This window comes from Diabrotica undecimpunctata, chromosome 8 (genome assembly GCF_040954645.1).
Source record: "Diabrotica undecimpunctata isolate CICGRU chromosome 8, icDiaUnde3, whole genome shotgun sequence".
In the NCBI taxonomy this organism is placed as follows: Eukaryota; Metazoa; Arthropoda; class Insecta; order Coleoptera; family Chrysomelidae; genus Diabrotica; species Diabrotica undecimpunctata.
The window spans coordinates 106,221,745-106,249,232 of record NC_092810.1 but is presented as its reverse complement, the minus strand read 5'-3'; the positions used below and the strand labels follow the sequence as shown (position 1 = coordinate 106,249,232).

The 27,488-nt window shown below is 34.0% G+C and overlaps 1 protein-coding gene across 1 annotated transcript in view; it reads left to right on the top strand.

Annotated features, from left to right (window-relative positions):
* Positions 1-27,488, top strand: part of prom (prominin) — a 614,595-nt gene that overhangs the window by 343,958 nt on the left and 243,149 nt on the right. The window contains exons 11-12 of the mRNA XM_072540698.1: positions 6,542-6,640; positions 10,789-11,017. Coding sequence (XP_072396799.1) covers positions 6,542-6,640; positions 10,789-11,017 — 328 coding nt within the window. The remainder of the gene's footprint in view (positions 1-6,541; positions 6,641-10,788; positions 11,018-27,488) is intronic.

Sequence of the window (27,488 nt, the reverse complement as noted above, 5' to 3'; positions counted from 1 at the left end):
TAAAGTACAAGGATCTCCTCTACCATACCTAAAAGGATTTTCAGAAAAACTTTAAACGATAGGAAAAAATTCAACATTTTAACAACATTTAAATTAACAAATACATCGAGAACAATAAACAAAAAAGAAAAAAGAATTGTATTTATAAAATACCGTGTGAATCCGATAATTCTTATTTTAGTGAAACATCAAGACCATTAAATAATAATGGTAGAATAAGTAAACATCAATATTATATTTAAAGTAGAGAATTTGGTAGATCTAAAATACATAAACACGCATGAAAAAACTAGCATAGGGTTTAATGGAATAATTCAAGTGTAGTCCTGAAAGAAACGGATGGCAATAGATTATAAACTATATAAAAATATAGTAAACATGAAATTGTTTAAAAATATGTATTTTTTACGATAAATCAATTCTTAATTTTAATTTTGATGGAGGCTAGAAAAACGGCTCCTCGCAGCGAGGCTACGGTGTGCGACGTCAGCAGTCGTATCGACAACTTGTTGTGTATACGTATTTACGAAGTGTAACCAGTTCTTTAAGTATTTATACAGTGATAATGAAGCCAAATAAGTGGTGTTTGCTACAAAGAGAGGGAAAAACTAGAAAAGGCAGTTATTATGCAAGTTAGAAAAAAAATAAATGCAAATATCTGTACCTCGAAAGGAATCAACACTATGTTCATTTTTAAAACTTTACAGGAGAGCAGTTTTAAACTTTTTTCACCAAAAAATATTATTGCTGCAGCTATTTATTGAGATATCGAAACAATATTTTACTAGAACATTCTGTTTATTGTTATTTACATAATACATTTGTTATAATTAAAAACAAATTTGTTCCTGTGTTTTTTAACACTTTTAACGGACATGGTGTTGTATCCATCTAATAAAGTTATTGTACTGTAAGACTTAGTATGGGATATTCAATAACAACTACAATCCTATTTGACTTTTACTGACAAAATTTATTTAACCATACAATTTTTCTTTACAAATACAAATATGTATGTAAAAATGGCATTTTAGGTATAAACCACTTAGTCATCCTCAAGTAAGTCTCCTTCTGGATAGTCACTATTAGTATTACTAGTAGGGATGCTTTAAGTTATGATAAAAATCATGGCAACATGTAGGAACATTTGACAGTAATGTCAATAGATCGTTATACTTTTGTTGTGATATAAGTATTGGACTGTGTGATACCAGTTGCAAATCTTTTGGCAATGTAAGGTGTCGCTTTCGAAACCTAACAAGGTCAATCTCCTGATTTTCGTCATGAAAATTACTTTTTAAAAACAGAGTTCCAATGCTGTTTTGTTTAACTTGCAGTTAAACACAGTTTGACAGAAGAACGTGTTGTTTGTTAATGTCTCTTTTCTATTAATCAAAGGCGGATTTTAAGATGTTTTGACATCATACAAAGACCTTAAATTTTTAAAATCTTTTAGTTCCATAGTATGTACGGTATATTTCATTGAGGTTTGTCTGACTAATAATTGCTGCCAGTCCCAGGGCGTGCAAAATGGAAATGTTAAGTTTTTTCTCTTTCGCTCGATCAGCGCATGGACAGTGTCCGCCTCCATGTGGGTATTACTATTTAGTAGAAACTTCTGGATGATATTTTTTACTTTTTTAAACAAGTATTATTGCTAACATTTTTATTCTTGCCGTAACATTTGTAAGACCGTAGTATGATTTCTTCTATGTTACTGTCAGGAATTATGGTATCTGCCCATTTTAGTAATGCAGATCTTATTTCTTTTTCAATATGAATAGTTTATCAGAACTTTTGTCTATATCAGACTAATCTTCGTTATCAAAACTCAAGGCATCTCTAATAATATGCTCTTCATTTAAAACATCATTGCTTGGTGTATTATTTGATTCTAAAATTAAACAAGGCGTATAATATTGGTTGTAAAAGATTTAATAATATTGCTAGTCTAAGGTTGGTATCAAATCACTACATTACCCTTTTGAGGTTATGTTTTTTTAATAATTTAAAAATAATGATCAAAAAGGTAGCTTACCTGTAAATGCAGTAGAAGAATTCGCAGAACTTTTTAGTGGGCACTTCAAGAATCTTTCTCCTACGAGAATTATGGTTCATTGTTCTTATTATTAGTAACAAACCACTGTAAACACACCATAAATGGCAAAAGTATTATTATTAGATCACTAACAGTCTACCTCTCATCATAAAGATATGCGCGGCGGTAATTCACATGCGTAGAGGGACAAAACATTAAGTCCACATGGTGTTTTATCCCTTTAAGTAAAAAATTGACTTAGTGTTCTTTTAAAGGTCACTTTCTTTATCAGAAAATGGTTTAGGACCTAGTGCTCTATTCCAGGAACAAAACACCACTTATTTGGCTTCATTATCAGTGATTAAATACTTAAAGAACTGATCACACTTCGTAAATACGTATACACAACAAGTTATCGATACGACTGCTGACGTCACACACCGTAGCCTCGCTGCGAGGAGCCGTTTTTCTAGCCTCCATCAGAATTGAAATTAAGAATTGATTTATCTTAAGAAATATATATTTTTAAACAATTTTATGTTTGCTATGTTTTTATATATGTTATAACCTATTGAATTTAACAATATTTAAAAATTAGTGAACATCCCTATTATGCTAAATGATACCAAATACGTCTCAAATTCCTCGGCAGAATGCAAGTCAATAAAAAAATACCACTATTAGTAAGTCAATAACATATCAAAGATACATCATTTATGATTTTATATAACATACATATAAAATTAGAGTTTGGTGTTTACTGAGAATAAACTAAATGTAAGACCAAATACTTAAAATGATAAATAGTATTGAGGTTTTTTTTCTGGTTTTCCTGATGATTTACTATTACTTCAGATTAAAGTTGATTTTATTTAATCGAATGAACTATCTTACAATAAAGTCGTATCAGAAATGTAACTTAGCAATATTGGCAATAACATTTTAAAGTTATCCATTTTAAAAGGCATAACATACGTCTGAATTGTCAATATGAAGTCAGATAAAATTAAATTGTTAGAAGAATTTTTCATCAAGTAAGTAAAAAATTTGATTAATTTATTTATGTTTTGTATTTTGAGAAGGATTTCCGAAGTGAAAATTAAAACGTCAATAAACTTATTTTAAACTTGAATTCCATTAAAATAGCAATTGCTTTAAGATGCCACAAGAGCTCTCGAAACTTTTGACTTTTCGGTGGAGAAATTAATACCAAAACTTATAGACCATGAAGTCTGTTCATTTACTGATTTTTGCATTAAGTTTGTAGTTGTGAACGTATCATTACGGCGGCAATATTAAATCAAATCCTCAACATAGTTGTACTTCACTGGGTTGTGAATATTCTTGCAAATATCATAGATAATAAGGTGGAACTTAGAACTTAACCTTGGGGTACACCATTTTCCTAAACGTATTAAGGAATCTATTCCGTTAACTAATACTTTGAAGCGGGTATTAGAGAGAAACTGTTTGATAAAATATATTGTATTTCCCGTAATAGTGTATTCTTTTAATTTTGTCATTACAGTAGAACGCAGCAGAGTGTCAAACGCGCTCTCGATATCAAATGATGTTGCTATTAAATCCTGCTTATTTTGAAAGGCGGTTGTGATTTTTATTTGTAACATTCTGGATTCACTCAATCTGGATTGAGCTGAATCTAAAATGTTCATGTTTATTTAAAACGTATTGTTCTAGATACTACGTAAGTCCTTTTTTTCTTAATTTTTCTAGCAGCTTACACAAGGTGCTTGCTAGTAAAATAGGACGATAAGAATTTGAATTATTCGGGAATTTTTCCTGTTTCTTGATTGGTACACCTATTGATTTCCTTCATAATATTGGAAATTTCTGATTGTATTGTCTATATTATGTTATATAATATAAAAAGTTACTTAAGGGAAGATATGGGGTTTTTGAAGAATCTAAGAGAATGTTGTCAGGATCTGCAGCTGAATTTTTGCAAGTTCTAAGAATGTTTAAGAGTTTCTGTAGTGTAAACGAAATCGTAAAGTAAGTAAAGTCGTCGTAGGAATGAAACTCAGCAATATTGGCAATATTATTTTAAATTTTAAAGTAATGAGTGAGATAAAATTAAGTGGTTAATTAAGTTTCCGAAGTGAAAATCGAAACGTCAAAATGAACTTATTTTAAACTTAATTGTGGCTTATTCCCAATAAAAGTAGTAATTTTCTAGAGAGATGTAATAATTCTGTGACTGCCTATCCCCATCTTAGTTTAGTGTCAATAGAAAACGTTTATTTTATTTTCTTAAATATTGATAATTCTAAGTTGAGACAAACTATTCCATTTTACTTAATTTTTTTACACATCCACGTCACCTATACATAAAGAGTTATACATAACTACAGTAAGTGGTTTTTAATAATTTATTTTTTAAATTTAATTTATTTTTAGGCAATAACTATTTTCATATTTAAAATTAAATATTTATTGATATATTGCCGGGTGCCTTTAGTGCAATTATTGTTTAATCACAAAAATAATAAAAACATGATTAATTAAAACAAACAAGAGTATGCAACTAGTCAAAAAGCATTTTTAAATAAAATAAATTGTTTGATAAATAAATAAAGAGCAATTATTATTAATTAACTAAATGCTTTGCAAAACTTGTTTAATATATTACGATATTACGGATGATCATTAGTAATATCTAGTGCAACAAAAATAAAAATTTTGTAACTAAAATATTTACTATCTGTTGATATTTCATGAATTTTTAATTACATTAATATTTCATATAATGGACTTACGGACACGTACATTCTAAATATCCATCAAATAAATACTTTTTATGTTTATTTATATCTTAATATTTAAGGCGCATTGGTATGGCAAAAACTCATCATTTGCAGTGTGTTATTTTTATAAGCATACAGAGTCATTGAATTACAGTGAAATCTAACTACTACTCCGGCACTTCAATAAACCGACTCGTCCCATAAATCGGGTGCCTTCGCCCGCGCCTCGATTCATTCTATGTTACACGTCATGTAAGATCTCCGTCATATCAAAAAGTCTAACCTCAAATTTTTGTATCTTAGAAACTTGATATTTCAGGACCAGGAACTAAAGCCTAGGCAACCTAGGCCCGTGTCTAGGGCTGGTAATTTTTGGGGCCCGAAAATTATCTCTTTGGTTCTCATCGGCTAATAATGGAGAATTAGAGCCCATTGCTAGACCAAAATTTTGTTTATAGAATTCATTATTTACTTAAAAATAGGTATTGTATTATCAGTACATAATGTCAGTTACTTCATTATATTTGATATTTAGTCTTGATCTAGTTGTCTATAATCATTCTCTAATTAGGTTTTGGTTCTATAAAAAGACTTATCTAATAGCACATTTATAAATAAACTCTTGATATCTATATTGTATATTTTTATGTGTAAAGTGATAGCACTACCTGTTATTGACACTAGTGTCAATGACAACAAGTAGAACCTACCTAAAGAGATTATATTTAGAAATTTTTGTTAAAATAAAAACGTTTTAATTTTGTCAACGTATAGTTTAATATTCCATCTATCAGCAGACTTTTTCCAACACGCTTTTATAAATTACAAACACTTTGTATTTTAAGAGTTTCGTCTTAAGAGTTTAAATAAACGCTTAATTTGTTTTTGATACTTTTCTGTTGGATCTTTGTGTAACGTTTCAATGTTTTGATTATTTAAAAATTCTATTGTTTTGTTATTATATTCTATTTTATCTACAGCAATAGTAGTGTTACCTTTGTCTGCTTTTGTAAACACTATGTTGTTTTCTATTGGTTTATTTTTAATTAAAATGGCTGTTTTATTTTTTTTGTAACAGGAATTTTTGGTTTCACTTCACACATTTCAATAAATCTATTGAAAAAATTATGGTTCGAAAAACTTCTTGTATAATGAATATTGGGATTTTTATAAATTTAACAGATACTAAATTTAGTAATAGCGAGATACAACTTTTAGAGAAAGGATTTAAACACAACTTGACCCAACATAATAATCAGAAAACTTTAGAATATTTAGGTGTAGAATGTGAAGTAGCATTAAACAAAACTGCTAACAATATCGAAAAGAGTATAACTGCAAAATCTATTACAGATGTGTGTAGTTTATTTAATTCAATTAACTACAAAAAGATCTCACTAAATAACAAATATCTCATTAATAAATGTACAATAATTATTATCGTCTACAATAACATGAGTATCACTTACACAAACACTTCTAATTACTATCTATTCAAAAGAGTCGAGCAGTTTATACACAAGAACATCCTGTTGTAGATTTTCAATTTCATTTTTGAATGTCGAATCAGCAGTTTAACACAAGGTTCTAGAAAAATACAGATAGAGAATTATGAGAACTTTGTTGACAATGTGGTTAATTCGGATTCTAGAATTACTCTTACGCCAAGGTCGTAATTAGAGCGTTGTGACTCATAACAATACACTATTACAAATTATTATTATTTTTTTTTTTTCAGTAATTGCCTCATCAATATTTTTTGTATGGGGACTTCTGTTATGTGGAGCTCCATGTGGTTGTGGAATAACGTCTAGAACGGTGTCCTTTTTATTTGCAGGTAAGTCTTATTCTCAAATATACAATCTATATAGATATTTACATAGGTAATATAAACTTAACCGCAAAAGTTTTGCACCACCAAAAATTATATTTATTTCGATACTTCATTTTCTCGTGAACGGATTAACAATTTTTTTATTATTTTAGATCTTTGCTTTGGTCTTTACATTATTAGGTTTACTTTACATTACATTACCTTTTTTTTAGGCTTATACCAGGTAGAAGAAAAGGAGTGTTTTTCTTGTGTTATGTTTGAGAGACCCTGTAGGAAGGATAAGGTACAAGGGTGGATATATATCAAAATCCTGTTAAATTCTTATATTTTGTGGACCGTTTGTTTTTTTAATTTCGCTGATATCCCTAAAGACAGTTCTATTCTTTAAAATATGTTTTAACTAAAACAATACTAAATTAACAATAACAAATAACAGTAGGTAATGACACTGTGAACCGATTTTGAAACAATATATATCATACCTTGTATCCATGTCCAAGAGAAGGACAAGGAAGTCAAAAAATTGACAGACAAAATCTTGGACCTAATAGACGAATTGACCAGGCAAAGGAACACAGCTAAGCCACAAAAAGAAATAGAAAACTTCCCAGAACCGACTAAAAAGGAGGCGAAAAAAACGACTGAAATTCTGAAAAAAAAAACGAATTCGAAGTCAGAAAAGAATAACAAAACAAAAAAATTCAAGTTATACCTATCATAACAGAGAAAACCGACAATATGGAAACTGATGATGCATCCGGATGGCATACAGTACAATACACTGCTAAAAAGACTGCCAAACTTGAAAAGGTTAAAGAAGACGTTCCAAACCAAAGCGTAGCGGAGAAACAAATACAGCTGATAAAAAACGCAAAGAAGCGGAGATGGATAAAACCATCAAGAACAGACAGGAGAAAAGAAAAGAACAACAGAAAAAGAAAAAGGAACCACAGCCTTCGGCCAGCAAAGCGGTGGAAAAACCCGACAAAAATTATGAAGAAGTTGCAAGTTACTTTTATATACCGCAACAGCGGCCCCTCAGGCAGATTAAGTGATGATCTATTCGCGAAATTCAAGCACTGAGGTCGTGTGCGGCATACATGGGCTCGGTGGCCGGACTCTTCTCGAACAACCAGCCGGCGAGGAGAACAAAATTTATTTTGTCAAATCGGCGACTGAGTGGACGAGCACACTCTTTTTCGGATAAAGAATCGCCAGCTCAGGCTGGCGGCTCTCTGTTCGGAACACACACTTTTTCTTTTTTAGGGACTCAAGTCCCGAAGTCATGGTAGAGTAACTTCTATAGAGTCAGTAAAGTAAATAGGGAGAAAAGCCGATATGTGTTCTACCCCTACAGTTAGGTGGCTTAACCACCTAAGTAAAAACAGAGGGTGTTCCATTACCCAGGGCACCCAAAGTAACTTTCAGATCATAAACCTCCTCACGTAAGTCACACGTTGATGAGGGGTGGAGGAAAAGCCTGGGGGTCAGATAGGTACCACTTCAATAACGAAGTGTGACCGGTTTGATCTTCGGACATCTGGATCCCACTTTACAATGGTATATACATGTTCCTAGGGGCAGGGTTGATCACTGTGTGTGTGTTTGTGTGTGTGTGTGTGTGTGTGTGTGTGTGTGTGTGTGTGTGTGTGTGTATGTGTGTGTGTGTGTGTGTGTTGTGTTATTACTTAAGAGTTGCTGATTGACTAGGTGAGCGGTATGCACAGAACAACCTAAGAGAGACGAGATTGTTTAATGGTGGCTCTGTGATATTTTGGAGTAGCATTTTTAAATGTTTTTATTGCTAATTTAGTATTGTTTCATTAAAAGAACATTTTAAAGAGTAAATACCAGAAAAATTTAAAAAATGCAATGTTCGCAAAACATGAGACTACATTTTTTGATGTAAACCCACCCTTGTACATTTTTCTTCTTACTCTAAAACTTAACATAAGAAAACCATTTCTTTCCTTCTACCTGGTATAAGCCCAAAAGAAAAGTTTAAGTAAACCTTTGCCCAACAGTGTAAATACCAACGAAAAAAAAAATAATAAAAAAAATGACGGAATCCGTTAAACCGTTCACGAGAAAATCAATTATCAAATGAGCATAATTTTTGGTGGTGCAAAACTTTTGCGGTTAGGTTTATATATACAGTGTGGATATTAAGTCCCACCATAGTGAACTTCGTTATTTAGGACAAAGATGAAAAATGCTCGGACCCGTCAATTTTTACTTTAATAGAGGTATTTTATAATATAAAAAAACTGTCAAAATTCTAAAATCCATCACACTTTACTTTAACTTTAAGAATCTGTTTGTTAATAACGATTTATTGTTTGGAGATACACTTTGCGATACAACAATACCAAAGTAGGTACACTGCTTTTTCTTTAATATGGGACATTAAGTATAACAAAATTTATTTAATTTTTATTCTTGAACGTTTGTACCGAATAATTTTTTTGCAAAATAAACACTTTTGTGTCGTTAAAACATATCGTGGTTTCGGTCGGTAATTAATAATCTATAAATATAGCCGTTAGAACAATTTTTTTAATAATCTAGTTGGCGTGTCTAGTTTTTGACAACTGTCATAAAAAGCAAGCAATTAGCACTGTTGATTGTAAAGAATATTGGCAAAAACTTTAGATTTGGTGAGCTTTATTGGTAACCTGTAAATTTTTAGTATTCAAAAGGCAAAAAAATCAAAATGGCACCAACTCATAGATTAGTAGACAAATGTGAAGCAATTTTAATACTTAGTGAAGCAGGCCGTAACTACCATGAAGCTGTGAGAATATTTAATGAACGTTTTACGAATTGTCCAATTGATCCACATTACTATAGACTACTTTGTCACAAAATTTTGTGAAACTGGTTCTGTCGAAAACAAGAAACGGAATGGTAAAAAAAAGATTTCTGAGCCAGAGATCCAGTTCAACTAGAAATGTTGCCCGCGAATACGAAGTAAGTCACAGGACCGTCTTAAACATTTTAAAAAAGCAAAAATTTCATCCCTATAAGATGAAAATGGTGCACGAATTGACAGAGGATGATCCAGATCGACGACTGCAATATTGTGAAACTATGAATAATAATATTTCACAAGATCCTAATTATTAAAGACATATTTGTTTTTCCGATGAAGCTACATTATATTTAAATGGTCATGTACATCGACAAAACGTAAGATATTGGTCTGACGAAAACCATCGATTGTTTCGAGAGTGTCATACTCAATTTCCCACTAAATTAAATGTTTGGGCAGGTATACTAGGGGATCATAATATAGGCCCTTTTTTATCGAAGGCAATTTAATGGGGGAAAGCTATCTTAATCTATTTGAAACAAGATCTTGTTTTCGTGGATTCATTGAAGGGCTTCCAAGATCACCAGATCTTACTCCTCTAGATTTTTACCTATGGGGTTACCTTAAATTCAAACTGTATGGGAGCCAATTGACGACACTTAATGAACTCCGTCAAAGAATAATCGAAGAATGTAATAGGATTAATATGCAGACCCTAAAAAGGGTTAGGGAGGCAAGGAAATAAAGAATTTACTTCTGCCAGGAAGTAAATGGAGAACATTTCGAGCATCTCCTGCAGTAATTTAAGTTTTCTTTAGGATAATTTGCAAGTTCCTTTAATTTCAAAGATGTATTTTAATACATTATTTTTTGTATATTTTATTTTAAATAAAAACATTATGCCATACAATATTTCAAACTTATACATTTTTGAATTCTTCTTTTCAAACCCTTTCCAAGAAACTATCGCATGACCCCCATTCCCATTTAAAAAATCTGAGGGGGTAGCTGTCAAGTGAAGGGAATGAAAGGGGTGACAATTTTTTTTATGTTATAAAATACCTCTATTAAAATAAAAATTGAGGGGTCCGAGCGTTTTTCATCTTGGTCTTAAATAACGGAGATCACTATGGGGGGTAAGACTTAATATCCACACTGTATATTTCTAACATGGGCATACCTAGGTAATAATATGTGATATTTTTATCATATGATAAGTGTTAGATAGTTACTCCCTAAAATAAGTAAATGTTATAAAGTCGCATAAAATTACCTAGAAAATATAAATTACATTGTAAAAAATTTAGTAAATAATATTTTAAAGTTTATTTCTTTTTAGGTATTGGTGTTTCCTGTCTCGTTGTTATATTTGTTTGGGCATTAGGATCTTTTTCTGTATTTATTGGCGGCCACAGTCAGAGCTTTTTATGTAACTCTCTATACGATGCACCAGATTATAATGTACTTGGAGAGTTGTTTGACTCCGATGGTGTTATCTTCAAAGAAGGATTATTTTCGGAATTTACTGGTAAAGAAAATGATACTATAGATGTAGCAGACGCTATTAAGTAAGCATTCTTTTGTTACAATATTAATGTTAATTTTTTACATTATTTATTAGGAATTAATAACTTAAAAGTGTACAGACACAAAAAGTTTATAAATAGTTATACAGAATTTGTTATTAAGCTAAGTACATACATAAACAAGATCGTTTGCTGAAACTGCTTAAAATACTTTAAAGACTATGAAGATAAAAAAACAGTACAAGAATTCCAAAAGAATGTAGACAATCGTACATCTTCCCATCAATGTACCAACTAAGATATATAAAAATTTTAATTGTTGTGTAAAAAAAGTGTTGTGAGTTCGTCGTGGTATATTATATTCTTATGTACTCAAAAAAAAACTAGTCCGGTGTAGTTAGTCCTAGAGATCTTGGGTGCTATTCTATAGTACCACCGTATCTAATCCAACTGTAGCTGTGGTTATTATTTAGCACACGTCCAACATTTTTTGTACGATGCAGTGGTGCTCCGTTTTGTTGAAACCACATGTTTCGTCTTATTCCCAAAGGAACATCCTATAACAAGCCAGTTAACTAATTTGTTAAAAACCTAAGATACTCATTTTCATTAACCGTTCAGTCGAAGAAGTAAAGCCCAATAACCTATGGTCCAACAGTGTCTCCTCAAACATTCAACGATCACCTGTTCTGGGACCTGACTTAAAATAAGTGAAGATTTTCATTGGAGTAATAATGAAAATTATGTCTATTAACGAAAAGATTACCATGAAATGTCAGAAAATAAAATATTTAAAAAAAAACTTATTATAATAGTTTTAGTAATTAATTATGTGATCCAAGGGTCAACTCACCTCATCATGTGGCTGATTCCAAATACTTTATAGACAGTTTTCATTAAGAATGATCTGATAGGATCAAAAACATTTTGAAAAATTTATAAATCCATTTTGGATAAATTTTAATAAATTTGAATAATACAATTTAATACCATTGTACAAAAAGAAGTTTTTACTTTATTGTATATAGAATTATCTATAATTAATTATATATAAATATAGCCCATAACTATACAGTGATGAGTGTCTTACCACCCGGCTTTTTAACGTAAGAGATAGAAAACACAGTTACCTTGTGAAATAAAAAGAGATGAACCTCGTAGAGGTGGGAAATAATCGGTAGAAACCTATAATTTACATTACATTACATTACTACTATCGATAGTCTCACACGTTTAGACGTTAGCTTCGAGCTAAAATCACCTCGGTCATAATTATTATGTGTAACGTCGTATTTATGACGTATTTCCATTTTTTAATTTCGCATAAAGTAAAAACTGATTGACCACAATAAAGCAAAAATGTGAATAAAATAATTTAATTAATAGTGATTATTTAATCTAAAGTTTTAAATTATTAACCAAGAATAATTTCTACTATGATTTGAGGAGTTTCATACACTCTTGTCACGGAAAAATTATCAATAGTATCAAGTACATGTCTATTACAAAACAATATATACAAGGGACGCTAGCTATAAAACAAAAGAGGTAGTAAGTATTAGAAACTACAAATACCTAGGAACTTAAATAAATGAGTAAGTAAAGTAGAGATATAATAAAACGCATTGAAATTGCAATGCAAGCTTTTGTAAAGATGCAAAATGTTCTTACTAATCATGATCTATGTACTATAAAATTGAGGATAAGAACTCAAAAATGTTACGTTTTATTTACTTTTTTATATGGAATGAAAAGCTGAACTTTAAAGTTATAAAAATAAAGAAGTAAAAAGCATTTGAAATGTGGTGCTATGGACAGTTGCTCAAAATACCGTTTATTCAAAGCATTACTAATGCCGACGTGTTAAGAAGATTACAAAAAGCGTGCGAAGTCGTTAAACCAATTAAAATGTAAAAGTTGGATTACCGAAGAAATATTATTAGAAAGACTTATCATGCAAGGAATGAATGATCAAAGATAAGAGAAATGTTAGCTGAATGATGATTTCCTGGTTAAGAAACCTTTTGAAATAATATAATTGCTCAGTACAACTCTTCAGAGTAGTTACAGATAAAGTGCGATTCTCTCGCGGAAGATAAGGTAATGGCTGTAGACCTCAGATGATACAAAAAGAGAGGCAGTGTTGTACTTGACACGAATTGCGTCAATTACCTGGGAAGTACTCTCCACAGGGGAGGAGTTGAGGGAACATTTGAGGGGGTGACTCGCAGAGCTATTGAGTGAATGGCTGAGCTGGAGAGGATAATGCCAATTAGACAGTCTGTCGTCCTCTACGCGCCCCCATTCTGGGGTGAGGTGGTAGAAATATCAACCTACAAGAGGCTCATGGTACGCATCGACAGACTAGTCTGCTGTGGGTAGCATGTGCCTACAAGACTGTGTCAGCTGCCGCTCTGTCGGTGATCACTGGCTACCTTTTCTTACTGAACAAATTCCCTTCGTTGGCTCAGTGAAGATGTTCGTTCTGTTGTAATGGAAACACCAAATAATAGTAGCAGAGTTTATTGTTGAGACGTACACTATGGGTGTAGACCCGGGATTACTTTGAGTAGAGACTGATGAAGTTGATCGTTGAAGACTATATGTTCGTTGAGTGAATATTGATTGAATGCTTCTCTAGTCAAGAGATATTAGTTTTATATAAATTCTATTTGGGTCAATATTTTTCGCGTACCTAGCGTGATATGTATATTTAATTTATGTAAATTGTTTAACTTTGTCAGTACTTTTGACTGATGTCCAAATTATTATTTATAATTGACCAAATGTGTATGTAACCTAATTAACTACGTGTGTGTATTTAATAACAAATAGATTCATTCGGTCTACTGGGTGATAAAATTATACTGTCCAATTTCGGATATGAATTATGAAGATTTGATATTGGACATACTGCGGAATCGGGCAATCTGGCCCAAGTGTCAATACTCAAAGTTTACATATAAGTATTACATAACATAGTAAAATTCAAACATGATAAATTATAAATAGTTTAAGAATAATCAATAATCTTCCAACCGTACCCTAGCTATCAATGTCCGACTCTATCTCTAGATTAAAATTAGGGCAATTGGATGAAAATGTGGAAAGTGGGATGTCAACTTGGGAAGTCGACCGTACATTGTTGTGCCGATTACTAACTAATACAGGTACTTCCTGTTCGTTAGTCTGAGTTTGTGGATTCCCTGAACGACATAGTCGTGCAACAGGACGGTACTTCCATAACGTGAGTATCCCAATTATTACCATTATAGTAATGATCCCGGTGGCCACAAAATAATGCCAATTAGATTCGTGAATCGATCGCCACTGCGTATGCGTCATTTCTTGTTCCAGACTCTCCTCCTCAAGTAACACATGACGTAGCTCTCCTCCTGGTATGTCAAGGTAGGTGTTTAGAGGCGTGTTAAACTTGCGGGGTGTCCTCGCCACCAGTTGGGCCACGGGAGTGATTGGCGACTTCAGGTAACTCGTCACTGCTCTGTCCACCCCACTGCTAGTGGGGAGTAATGTAATATTTTTCATTTGGGCGATACATTTGGGTGAAAGCTTCAGGAATGTGACTCGTTCCAGTACTCTTTCGCTCCGATTTCCATCGCAAATAATGGATATGTGTATCGTGACTGGCGTGATAACTAGCCAGAGGTTGGGAGTACCCATCTTACTCCATTGAGCTGTCTGTATTGTCCTGGCTACCACTGGACATGTGCTATTCTTAGATCGCTCATAAATTTCTTCTAGTATGCAGTTTGGTTGGGTATCCATGTTTCTTATAGCCGTTGGTGAGCACGCTATCTGCGCCTTTGTCAACAGTAAGCACCTTTCTCTATCTTCCGTGGTCAATTCGAAGTAGTGCAGTGTGTTATAATCTACGACCAGTAGATTCCTTGGGGCGACAAATGTGCGCAACACCGACCCCTCAACGTTAAGTGGTATGGCCGTGACTTTGAGCATGCTGTACTTATTTTTCCCTGTCACTATGAAGTAGCCGATGACTGTTATATATCTGTCGTCATGACTGACTTCTGTTTCTATAATGGGTTGTCGTCGTATTTCGACCCCTTGAGGCAGTATCTGCCCTGCTTTCCCTATTAATTTGGTTATTTCACCCGGTTTCACTATATCAATGAAGTGTCCGTGGTTATAGTGAAGGTTTAATATTCCCTCGTAAAATTGAGTATATTCGTTTATGAAGTCCATAACTTGTAATGCTATCGTTTGTATTCGTAACGTGCTATATTCGGTTTCTAGTTTTTGTGCTTTGTCTTCTACTTCGTTAAGTCCTTTAGATATTTCTTGTAGACCTGTGATTAGTGCTTTGTTAAACTTGTTCATTTGCTCGTTTATCCTGTTCTCTGTGTGATTGATTGATGTTATTGTTTCTAACATTATCTTCGCCTGGTGCTGTGATTCCTTTATTAGCTCCTTTTGGTTATTATCTAATGCTTCAATGTTACTGTAGGCTTCGTCATTGACTCCAAATACTGAGGTTAATATTGTTCCTAATATTCCTCTTCTTTCCCTTCCTTTTATTTCTACTGTCAGCCCCTCGCTTACTGACTCCGCCTTTCTTTGTCCTTCCTCCAATTTCTCTATTATATCCTTACAATTCACGATTTTTATCTCATGACACAGTTCTCGTACGCCTTGTATCATATTTCCTATTAGTTGGTGCTCTGTTCGAATTCTTCCTTTTTCGAGTAACACCTTTATTCGAAATGTTCCCCGGTCTATGACGACCTCTCCAAGGTCTTCTGTGAAAAATCCTGGTACCGGATTATATATTTTATACGGTTCTGCCTTTATGGGTTTTAACATCGTTAAAAACATTATAGCTACTAGTATTTTCTTCCATCTTAGTGCTGCTGCCTTTTTCGGCTTTTCCTGTTTCTCTTCTTCCAGTCGTATTAGCTTATGTATGGGTCTTTTAGTCAGTTTCCCGTTTGCCTTTCTCACTGTTACTACTCTGGTTAATCCCTCCGCTCCAGGGTGTGTTTCTGTTACCCTCGCTAATGGCCATCTGCCTGGAGGTGTATCCTCTTCTTTAATTATAACTATTTCTTCTTCTTTTATGTTAGGGTGCGCCTTATGCCATCTATTTCTCTGTTGTAATTGGTGCAGGTATTCCTGTTTCCAAATTTTCCAGAAGTCTCTTTTTATTTTCTCCACTAATCTCCACCTCGTCGGCATCTTCAAATAAGTCGTAAGCTCTTCTTCTCGATTTGGTGATATAATTTCTCTCCCTATAAGGAAGTGAGCTGGTGTCAGGGCTATTTTCCCTTCAGGGTCTTCTGATGACCCACATAATGGTCTCGAGTTCATACATGCTTCTATTTGTGCCAGCACCGTACTCAATTCTTCATATGTTAGAACTGTTTCCCCGATGATTCTTTTCAAGTGATATTTCATTATTCGCACTGCGCTCTCCCATAATCCTCCGAAATGTGGTGCATATGCAGGTATGACATGCCACTGGGTACCTAGTGCCAGTAATCCTTGTTTTATCTCGTCATCTATTTTTTGATTTTCTTTTTTCAACAAATTTGCTGTTCCTACGAATGTGGTTCCGTTATCGCTGTATACGTTGTTGCACTGTCCTCTGCGTGCCGTAAATCTCTTGAACGCTGCGATGAAAGCATCCGTAGACATATCGCTTACTACCTCAAGGTGTACTGCCTTCGTTGACAGACACACAAATACTGAGATGTAGCCCTTATAGCTCCTCTGTCCTCTGCCTCTCGTGGTACTTATTTTTATTGGCCCGGCATAATCTATCCCTGTGTTAGTAAAGGGATGACTCGGGTTCACTCTGTCTTTCGGTAGATCTCCCATTAATTGTTGTGCTGCTTGGCTTTTATACCTCCTGCACCTTAAACATTTTGCTAGATGATCTTTCACGGTTCTTCTGCCGTTGATTATCCAGTATTTCCTTTTTATGTACTGTAGTGTTTGTTGTAATCCGCTATGTAGATTTCTTGCGTGACTATCTGTTATAAGTAACTTTGTTAATGCACTATCCTTTGGCAAAATTATCGGATGTTTTTCTCCGTACTTTAGATTCGTGTGTCTCAGTCTTCCGGTGATTCTTAGAATTCCTTGTCTATCCAGGAATGGTACCAATGACGCTAATTTATTTTTCTTGTCTAATTGCTGTTTCTTCTCCAGCTTATTTATTTCTTGTTTGAAGTAGGCGTGCTGTGTGTGCTTTATCACCTTTAATAGCGTTTCCTCTAGTTCTTGGACTGTAAGCTGACTTTGTCCATTGTCCTTCTTTTTTCTGCATTTGTCTGCAAATCTCCTACAATATGAAAGTACTCTTCTCATTCTTTCTAAATTTGAGAATCTCTCGCATATGTCCTCCTTTATCGTTGTCGTGTGCACCGTTATTTTCGTTTTGACTTCCTCCTCATTTGTCTCTGGTATTTCTTCTGATTCCTGAGTTAGAGTTTTGTTACTAGTCAGCCAAGTTGGTCCCTTCCACCATAGCTCTGCTTCTAATAATTCTGATGCGGTACTTCCACGTGAGAGGATGTCCGCTGGATTTTCCTTTGTATCTACCTTATGCCAATTTTTCGGTCCTATAACGCGTCTTATTTCCTCTACTCTGTTTGAACATTTTCCACCTTTTTGATGATCCCCTTATCCAAGCCAGGGTTATCGTTGAGTCCGACCATGCATATACCTCAATGTTTTCCCTGTTCAATGCTTGTAGGGTTTTCTTCATTAAATTTGCTAGTAGTACGGCGGCACACAGCTCGAGCCTCGGTAACGTCGTTTTCCCTTTCAATGGTGCGACTTTCGATTTTGCTATCATTAGATTCGTTTTAATTTCTGGGCCTAATACCCTTGAGTAGATTACCGCTCCATATCCTTTCATAGACGCATCTGCAAATCCATGTAGTTCTACTCTGTTTATCTTGCTTAAGTTGTTCCACCTGGGCAATGTTATTTTCTCCAGATTTACTAATTTCGCCTGGTATGTATTCCACCTGCTTTGTTGGTTGCTAGTTAATTCTTTATCCCAACTGGTCTTTTGCTCCCATAATTCCTGTATGAACATTTTCGCCTGAATTACTACAGGTGCTATCCATCCCAGTGGGTCGTATAGTTTTGCTACTTCTGACAGTACGTGTCTTTTCGTTATTTTCTTTGCCGTCGTTATCCCTATTTTGAATGTGATTATATCCTCTTTAGGTGACCAGTGTATTCCTAACGTTTTCCGTACTTCTTCTTGTTTGAATGCCTTCGAGTCTACGTTCCTCATATCCTCCGGTACGTTCTCCATTATTTTTTCTTCGTTGCTCAACCATTTTCTAAGAGTGAAACCTCCTTTTCTGAACAGTTGTATTAATTCCTTTTGGGCTGTTTCTGCTTCCTGCACTGTCTCAGCTCCTCCTAGTATATCGTCTACATACATGTTTTCTTTTACAATTTTCGATGCCAACGGGAACCTCGCTCCTTCGTCTTCTTGTAATTGTTGTATTGTTCTTAACGCTAAAAAGGGTGCTGCGGCCGTGCCGTATGTCACCGTCGTTAAGTTATACTCTTGTATGTGGTCCTTTGTGTCCTTTCTCCACAAAATTTTTTGATATTTTTGGTCTTCTTCTGCCATTCTGATTTGTCTAAACATTTTTTCCAGATCCGCTGAGTATGCTACCTTATTGGATCTCCATCGTAATAGTATATTTGTCAAGTCTTGTTGTAATTTCGGCCCTGTGTGCATAATATCATTCAGGCTTACTGCCGATGAGCTTTTGCTTGATGCATCAAACACGGCTCTTATTTTCGTTGTAGTACTGTCCTCTTTTCTCACTGGATGATGAGGTAAGTAGTACCCATCTCCCTGGTTTTCTGCTATTACCATATGACCTTGGTTTTCATAATCTTCCATGAATTGTCTGTAATTCGCTTCTAACTGTTTGTCTTTTGCAAACTTCCTTTCTAGTTGCATCAATCTGGCGAATGCTTGCTGTTTAGATTCTCCTAACTTTGCGACGTCTTCCCTAAACGGAATTTTTACTTCGTATCTCCCTTCTTCATTCCTTTTTACAGTCTGTCGATACAGTTCTTCACATTCTTGTTCTTCCACTGAGAAACTTGTATCCTGATTTACTTCTTCTAATTCCCAGAAGTTCTTTATTTGTACGTCCATTTCTTGTCTTGATATCATACAGCATACTTCTGCTTTTATATTCTCCCTTTCTCGTGCTATTCCCGAAACTATCCATCCTAGTTTGGTGTTTTGACTCAGGAGTCCATTACTTATTCTGTGCATCCCTTCTGTCAATATGTAACTGTATTCTTTTACTCCTAGTAGTAAGTCTATCTTCCCTACCTTGTAATATCTTGGATCTGCCAGTATTGCATTTTTCTCGTTATAGTCCGGTAGAATTATATCCTTTTCCGGTAAATTCCTTGTTATCTTCGGTAGTACTAGTGCTTCTATTTCCATCTCGAAGTCACTTTCGTAATGAGTTTCGATTAAAAGTTTCATACTCCAGTTGGCTGTTTTTTCTCCTGACGAGCCTATCTCGGATATGGTCGCCTGTATGGGCTTCCTTGTTGTTCCTAGCGTCGTCGCAGCTTGTTCCGTTATAAATGCGCATTGTGACCCTTGGTCGATTAGTGCTCTCATTATGTGTGAATCTCCTTTCGCATCTCTTATGCGTACCACAGCTGTCGCTAGTAATGCTTCACCTTCCTTATGGCTTGCACAGTTTACTGAATTCTGCCCTCTTTGCTGGTCGTTGCTATTCCTAGGCCCATTGGTATCTTGTGTATTTTCTCGCCTTCCGTTATTTTGTTCTCTGGCGTTGTATGGATTATTATTTCCTCCTCTGTACCTATCAGCTTGGTACCCGTTTCTTCTATTGTTTGAATCTCTTCCATTTCTTTCTTGTGTTTGTTCTCGTTTCGTTTCATTGGAGTTTCTTTTGTTGCTTGTGTTTCCTTTTTCATAATGCAACATATGGTGGTGGTCTCCGCCACAGTGTCTGCACCTGTATTGTAAATAACATTGTTTTTCTTTTTTATGTGCTAGGCAGTTTGTACACAATCCTTTTTCTTTTATCATCCTGTTCCGGTCTCTTACATTGAGTTCCTGAAATTCTCTGCAGTTCGGTACTCCGTGATCTCCGTTGCATATCACGCAATGTGTTCTTGGTTTCCTAAGAGATCCTCCTTGCTTCTCTTGTCTTTTTTCTGACTCCAGCAGTTCCAGTGTCTGAAATCTTCGCTGTAGGAATGTTTGTGTCGATTTGTACGTCGGTATCTCTCTACTGTCTCCAATGTGGTTTTCGTACAGCCTCCTAGTTTCATTGTCCCATTTTGTTATGATAATTCGGGCTATCAATGGGCTCCACGCTTCCGTGTCTGTTCCTAACCCTCCTATGGCTTCCAGACTTTCGTGGAAGGTGTCATGTAGTGATTTCAATGCTCTAGCAGAAGATTCCTTTACTTCCTGCGCTAGTAGCATCCTGTCTATTAATTTAAACAATATCATCCTTGGGTTCTCATACCTATCTTTTAGCATGTTCCAGGCCACTTCGTAGTTGGCCTCGGATATGTTTAAGTGTTGTATCATTCTGTTGGCTTCCCCTCTTACTTGAGTTTTTAGGTACTGCATTTTTTCTGCGTTTGATAACTGGTCGTTTTCATGTATTACTTTAGTAAACAGATCGTGGAAAGTTCTCCACGTTTCATATCTGCCTTCATACACAGGGATTTTTACCTGCGGCAATGTCACACCGTCCCTCCTCTGTGTGCTTTCTGGCCGTTGCATTCCTGGCCTTATTTTCTTTAAAACTTCCCTGACTTTCCTCTTTAGATGATTTATTCTCTCTACTTCTCCAATATCTGTAGCGTCCAGTTCCTCATTTACTGCTGCTTCAATCATTAGTGTATTCACCTTTTCCATGTATTCTCTTAACTCTGACTGCAATTCTTCATCCTCCTGCAAGTCTTGTTCATTTTCTGGCCGTAATAATTCCTCGATTCTTTGTTTTCTTATCTGTATCTCCTTTACTTTCGGTGCTTTACCTCTTTTCAGCACCCTTCCATATTCTTCCAACAGGGTTTTCCCCTCAATGTATGTCTTAAATACCTGATCATAGTATTTTGTTTCAAAATATTTTTCTTTCGTTATACCCCCTTCTAGCAGCTTTTCGTGGTTATTTAAAAATTTTGCCCAATATTCTTCTAATTTTTCCTGTCTATCCCGGATGTATTGTTGATTTTTCCGAGATTGGGAATCCTTTTTTGTATTTGAAACGAGTTTCACTATTTCTGTTCTTATTTCCGCTTGCTTAACGTATAGACTCTCCATGATTATTTTAAAATTTTTACATTCAGCGGTAAATATATTAGACAATACTAAATGTACGTTATGTATTAAATAAGTATACCTGTATTATAACACTTTCTTTTCTATCGGAATGTGCAATTTAGCGAAATATGAGTTTGACCTTGCCTGCTGTGCTATTCTTTGCATTGAGGTAGGTCAAGATGTAATCCACACACTCTTATAATGATATATATATATACATATACTGAAAAAGCGATAAACGCTTGTCATCAACGCTGATCAAATAGAATACAAAACTCAAATATTTGGGTGTGCAGCGGAAGATAGGACAAAGAAGTACTCTTTTTAGTTAACCAAGCTTTCGCAAATCTTTATTTGCATCATCAGGGTGCTACAATAAACAAAATTAGTACAAAATACAGAAAAGAATTATTTTGCATCTTACACTAATTGAGGTTAGTTGTCGTGATGTTTATTAAATGAAACGAGCAACTCATTTGATCCCTACAAATGATGGCGAAAACTATCTAAAATTGTTTTTTAAAAAAACGTTCTTTAACAAATACATATTTAAAACACATATACAAGAACACTCAAATAAAATTATGTTAAAATAATTACAGAACATGTCATAATATAAAATTTAGGTTATAAACATTCTTATCAGAAACAAAAGAATTGGTTGTGAATTCGTTACTGCCAACTTAAAACGATAGAACGTTAGATCTTAATGATAACAATGTAAAGGTAATAGTATACCTGATAGACGCTGAACTTCTTGAAACAGAAAAGGTAAAAAGACTTATATTAGAAGAAGTAGGAGAGGTACTGTATATCTCATATATAATGAAACTTATATTGTTGATGATGAATTGTCTGTGTTAGTAGATTCGTGTTTATCCAAAGTTAACAATAATGAATATAGGTTGCTTAAATTATTGGTATCTGTCTTTTTGTTAATAGTTTCTTTTTCTTGAAAAATAAAAGCCATCTCGAGAAACAATCTTTTTAAATAATTGCTCTCCGTGGATAGGATTTTTACATTTTGAAAATCGAAAGAGTGCCCTGTTGTGTTAGCATGTGTGGCTAGAGAACATCTATCAGGGTGTAACCTAATGTCACTCTTGTGAAGAGTCAAGCGGCTAGAAACTTTTTGGGAGGTGTGACCTAGTGACCCAACTAGCAATATTCAAAATAAATCTAATGCCATAATAAAACGCCTTTGGCAACATAAACAAATTGATTTGAACACAAAAAAGAGACTCTCATCCTATAAAAGTGTTGTTGCTAAATTCTACACCCTCCCTAAAATCCATAAACCTAGCTTAACTATGAGACCTATAGTTTCCTCCATAGGCTCACCAACTGAACATATTGCAGGCTTTCTCACTAATATTTTGACCAAAGCTTATGATTCAAATAATGACTACTACATCAGAGATTCTTTCCAAGTTGTTGAGTTATTTAATAGAACTGTATTACCACATAATTATGTTCTCGTTAGTCTAGATGTGGTCTCCCTCTTCAGTAATGTTTATTTAAATGCCGTTCTCCGATCTATTCATAAACACTGGAATAAAATTTCACAAGTATGTAGCATCGATTACGATATGTTTATTGAGATGATAGAGTTCTTGTTTAATTCCACTTGCTTCTCTTTCAATAACAAATATTATAAACAAACCTTTGGCACTCCTATGGGAGCCAGTATCTCTCCAATTCTAGCTACATATGTAATGGATGATCTGTTGGATATTATTCTTCAGGTTGTTCCTTTCAATGTTCCTTTTATTAAAAAGTATGTGGATGACATTATTATGTCGTGCCCACAAGGTTTATAATTTGAGCTCTTAGACATTTTCAATAGCTACGACTCCCACATTCAATTTACTCTTGAAAAAGAGGATCAAAACCAATCTGTTCCTTTTCTCGACACGATGTTTATTAGAGAACTGGATAACATCATTACAATTGATTGGTATAGAAAAAAGTGTAACTCTGGAAGATATCTCAACTACCACTCTTACCACAAGTCAAGCATGAAAATTAATCTAGTCAAACAAATGACCACACGAGTTTGTAAACTAGCTGACCCTGTTTTTAGAAAAAAGAATCTCAACATCCTTTTACAGTTGTTCCTAGATAATTCTTACCCCGAATCCTTACTCAGGAAAATCATCTTTAACACATCCTCTGTTATACTCAACACACAAGTAAACCCTCCCCAAAATACAGGTGCTATGAAAGTTAGCTCTGATTCCCACTCACTGACTAACAATATTCCTAATATATCTTTTGCATCACTTCCATTTATTAAGGACGTCTCTCCCAAATTGACCAGAATTTTTGCTCAATACCTGCCAAATGTAAAAATTGCTTATAAAAGCACTCTAGTTGTGGGATCTTTGTACAAGTCATTGAAAGATAAAGTACCAAACTTAGATAAAAGTGATGTTGTCTACAAACTTAATTGTTTGGGCTGTGAAGGTTCTTATATAGGTCACACCTCCCAAAAAGTTTCTAGCCGCTTGACTCTTCACAAGAGTGACATTAGGTTACACCCTGATAGATGTTCTCTAGCCACACATGCTAACACAACAGGGCACTCTTTCGATTTTCAAAATGTAAAAATCCTATCCACGGAGAGCAATTATTTAAAAAGATTGTTTCTCGAGATGGCTTTTATTTTTCAAGAAAAAGAAACTATTAACAAAAAGACAGATACCAATAATTTAAGCAACCTATATTCATTATTGTTAACTTTGGATAAACACGAATCTACTAACACAGACAATTCATCATCAACAATATAAGTTTCATTATATATGAGATATACAGTACCTCTCCTACTTCTTCTAATATAAGTCTTTTTACCTTTTCTGTTTCAAGAAGTTCAGCGTCTATCAGGTATACTATTACCTTTACATTGTTATCATTAAGATCTAACGTTCTATCGTTTTAAGTTGGCAGTAACGAATTCACAACCAATTCTTTTGTTTCTGATAAGAATGTTTATAACCTAAATTTTATATTATGACATGTTCTGTAATTATTTTAACATAATTTTATTTGAGTGTTCTTGTATATGTGTTTTAAATATGTATTTGTTAAAGAACGTTTTTTTAAAAAACAATTTTAGATAGTTTTCGCCATCATTTGTAGGGATCAAATGAGTTGCTCGTTTCATTTAATAAACATCACGACAACTAACCTCAATTAGTGTAAGATGCAAAATAATTCTTTTCTGTATTTTGTACTAATTTTGTTTATTGTAGCACCCTGATGATGCAAATAAAGATTTGCGAAAGCTTGGTTAACTAAAAAGAGTACTTCTTTGTCCTATCTTCCGCTGCACACCCAAATATTTGAGTTTTGTATTCTATTTGATCAGCGTTGATGACAAGCGTTTATCGCTTTTTCAGTTTACTGTGTAATGGGTTTTTACGAGAACATCTACGCTACATATGGAACTGCAGCCGTTGGATTCCTCAAAGGATGGTCGAAGACGAGTCTAAAATTATCCAAAGAAAGAAATAGAAGAATTTTCCTTTTAAAATGTAAGAAATCTGGAATACTTCCGAAACACATTTCACATTGTGCTGTCCCAATTGAGAATTTAATTTACAGGCAAGATACTCACACCCACCTTACGAGAACTTTTATTAACAAATTAGGGTATAAACTTTTAACTATTGAAATAAACATTAATCATAAACTAATAAAATCATTAGAGAATAAACTAAATACCCTTAAGTTAAATATAATTAGTAGTACTAGTGAACATATTTGTAATAATTTTATTCAGAAACAAATGAAACACTATAATTTTTCTTTTCATAAGATAAAAAATAGTAATATTAATAAATTCAACAATTTAAAATCTACTATGTTGAACAACCAACTTATTACTAAGGATGCTTGGATAAAAAATATCTCCCGAGTTGAAATTCCATCAAACGTTATTAAGTTTCTCTCGTTAGGTCCTAAGTTTAGCATTGAACCACGGTTAGGTATTGATTCTCCTATTAAACCGCTTTTATCAGATATTGATTTTATATCATCATTTATTCCGGATCCTGATTGTAGAAATATTGCAATTGCTAGATCGATTAACATAATCACTAATAACTCGTTTAAACGTAGGAGTTCCCCTTCTCTCCTACAAAATCTCTTTGAAGAAACTAAACGCTTCCTCAAATCTCACCCTGAGTTAGTAGTGACTCAATCTGACAAAGGTAATGTTACCGTAATAATGTTGAAAGATGATTACTTTAAACTTTCTCAAGAGATTCTTGATCAGGGTTCATCCTACATAACCCTCCCTAGTGACCCAACTAGCAATATTCAAAATAAATCTAATGCCATAATAAAACGCCTTTGGCAACATAAACAAATTGATTTGAACACAAAAAAGAGACTCTCATCCTATAAAAGTGTTGTTGCTAAATTCTACACCCTCCCTAAAATCCATAAACCTAGCTTAACTATGAGACCTATAGTTTCCTCCATAGGCTCACCAACTGAACATATTGCAGGCTTTCTCACTAATATTTTGACCAAAGCTTATGATTCAAATAATGACTACTACATCAGAGATTCTTTCCAAGTTGTTGAGTTATTTAATAGAACTGTATTACCACATAATTATGTTCTCGTTAGTCTAGATGTGGTCTCCCTCTTCAGTAATGTTTATTTAAATGCCGTTCTCCGATCTATTCATAAACACTGGAATAAAATTTCACAAGTATGTAGCATCGATTACGATATGTTTATTGAGATGATAGAGTTCTTGTTTAATTCCACTTGCTTCTCTTTCAATAACAAATATTATAAACAAACCTTTGGCACTCCTATGGGAGCCAGTATCTCTCCAATTCTAGCTACATATGTAATGGATGATCTGTTGGATATTATTCTTCAGGTTGTTCCTTTCAATGTTCCTTTTATTAAAAAGTATGTGGATGACATTATTATGTCGTGCCCACAAGGTTTAGAATTTGAGCTCTTAGACATTTTCAATAGCTACGACTCCCACATTCAATTTACTCTTGAAAAAGAGGATCAAAACCAATCTGTTCCTTTTCTCGACACGATGTTTATTAGAGAACTGGATAACATCATTACAATTGATTGGTATAGAAAAAAGTGTAACTCTGGAAGATATCTCAACTACCACTCTTACCACAAGTCAAGCATGAAAATTAATCTAGTCAAACAAATGACCACACGAGTTTGTAAACTAGCTGACCCTGTTTTTAGAAAAAAGAATCTCAACATCCTTTTACAGTTGTTCCTAGATAATTCTTACCCCGAATCCTTACTCAGGAAAATCATCTTTAACACATCCTCTGTTATACTCAACACACAAGTAAACCCTCCCCAAAATACAGGTGCTATGAAAGTTAGCTCTGATTCCCACTCACTGACTAACAATATTCCTAATATATCTTTTGCATCACTTCCATTTATTAAGGACGTCTCTCCCAAATTGACCAGAATTTTTGCTCAATACCTGCCAAATGTAAAAATTGCTTATAAAAGCACTCTAGTTGTGGGATCTTTGTACAAGTCATTGAAAGATAAAGTACCAAACTTAGATAAAAGTGATGTTGTCTACAAACTTAATTGTTTGGGCTGTGAAGGTTCTTATATAGGTCACACCTCCCAAAAAGTTTCTAGCCGCTTGACTCTTCACAAGAGTGACATTAGGTTACACCCTGATAGATGTTCTCTAGCCACACATGCTAACACAACAGGGCACTCTTTCGATTTTCAAAATGTAAAAATCCTATCCACGGAGAGCAATTATTTAAAAAGATTGTTTCTCGAGATGGCTTTTATTTTTCAAGAAAAAGAAACTATTAACAAAAAGACAGATACCAATAATTTAAGCAACCTATATTCATTATTGTTAACTTTGGATAAACACGAATCTACTAACACAGACAATTCATCATCAACAATATAAGTTTCATTATATATGAGATATACAGTACCTCTCCTACTTCTTCTAATATAAGTCTTTTTACCTTTTCTGTTTCAAGAAGTTCAGCGTCTATCAGGTATACTATTACCTTTACATTGTTATCATTAAGATCTAACGTTCTATCGTTTTAAGTTGGCAGTAACGAATTCACAACCAATTCTTTTGTTTCTGATAAGAATGTTTATAACCTAAATTTTATATTA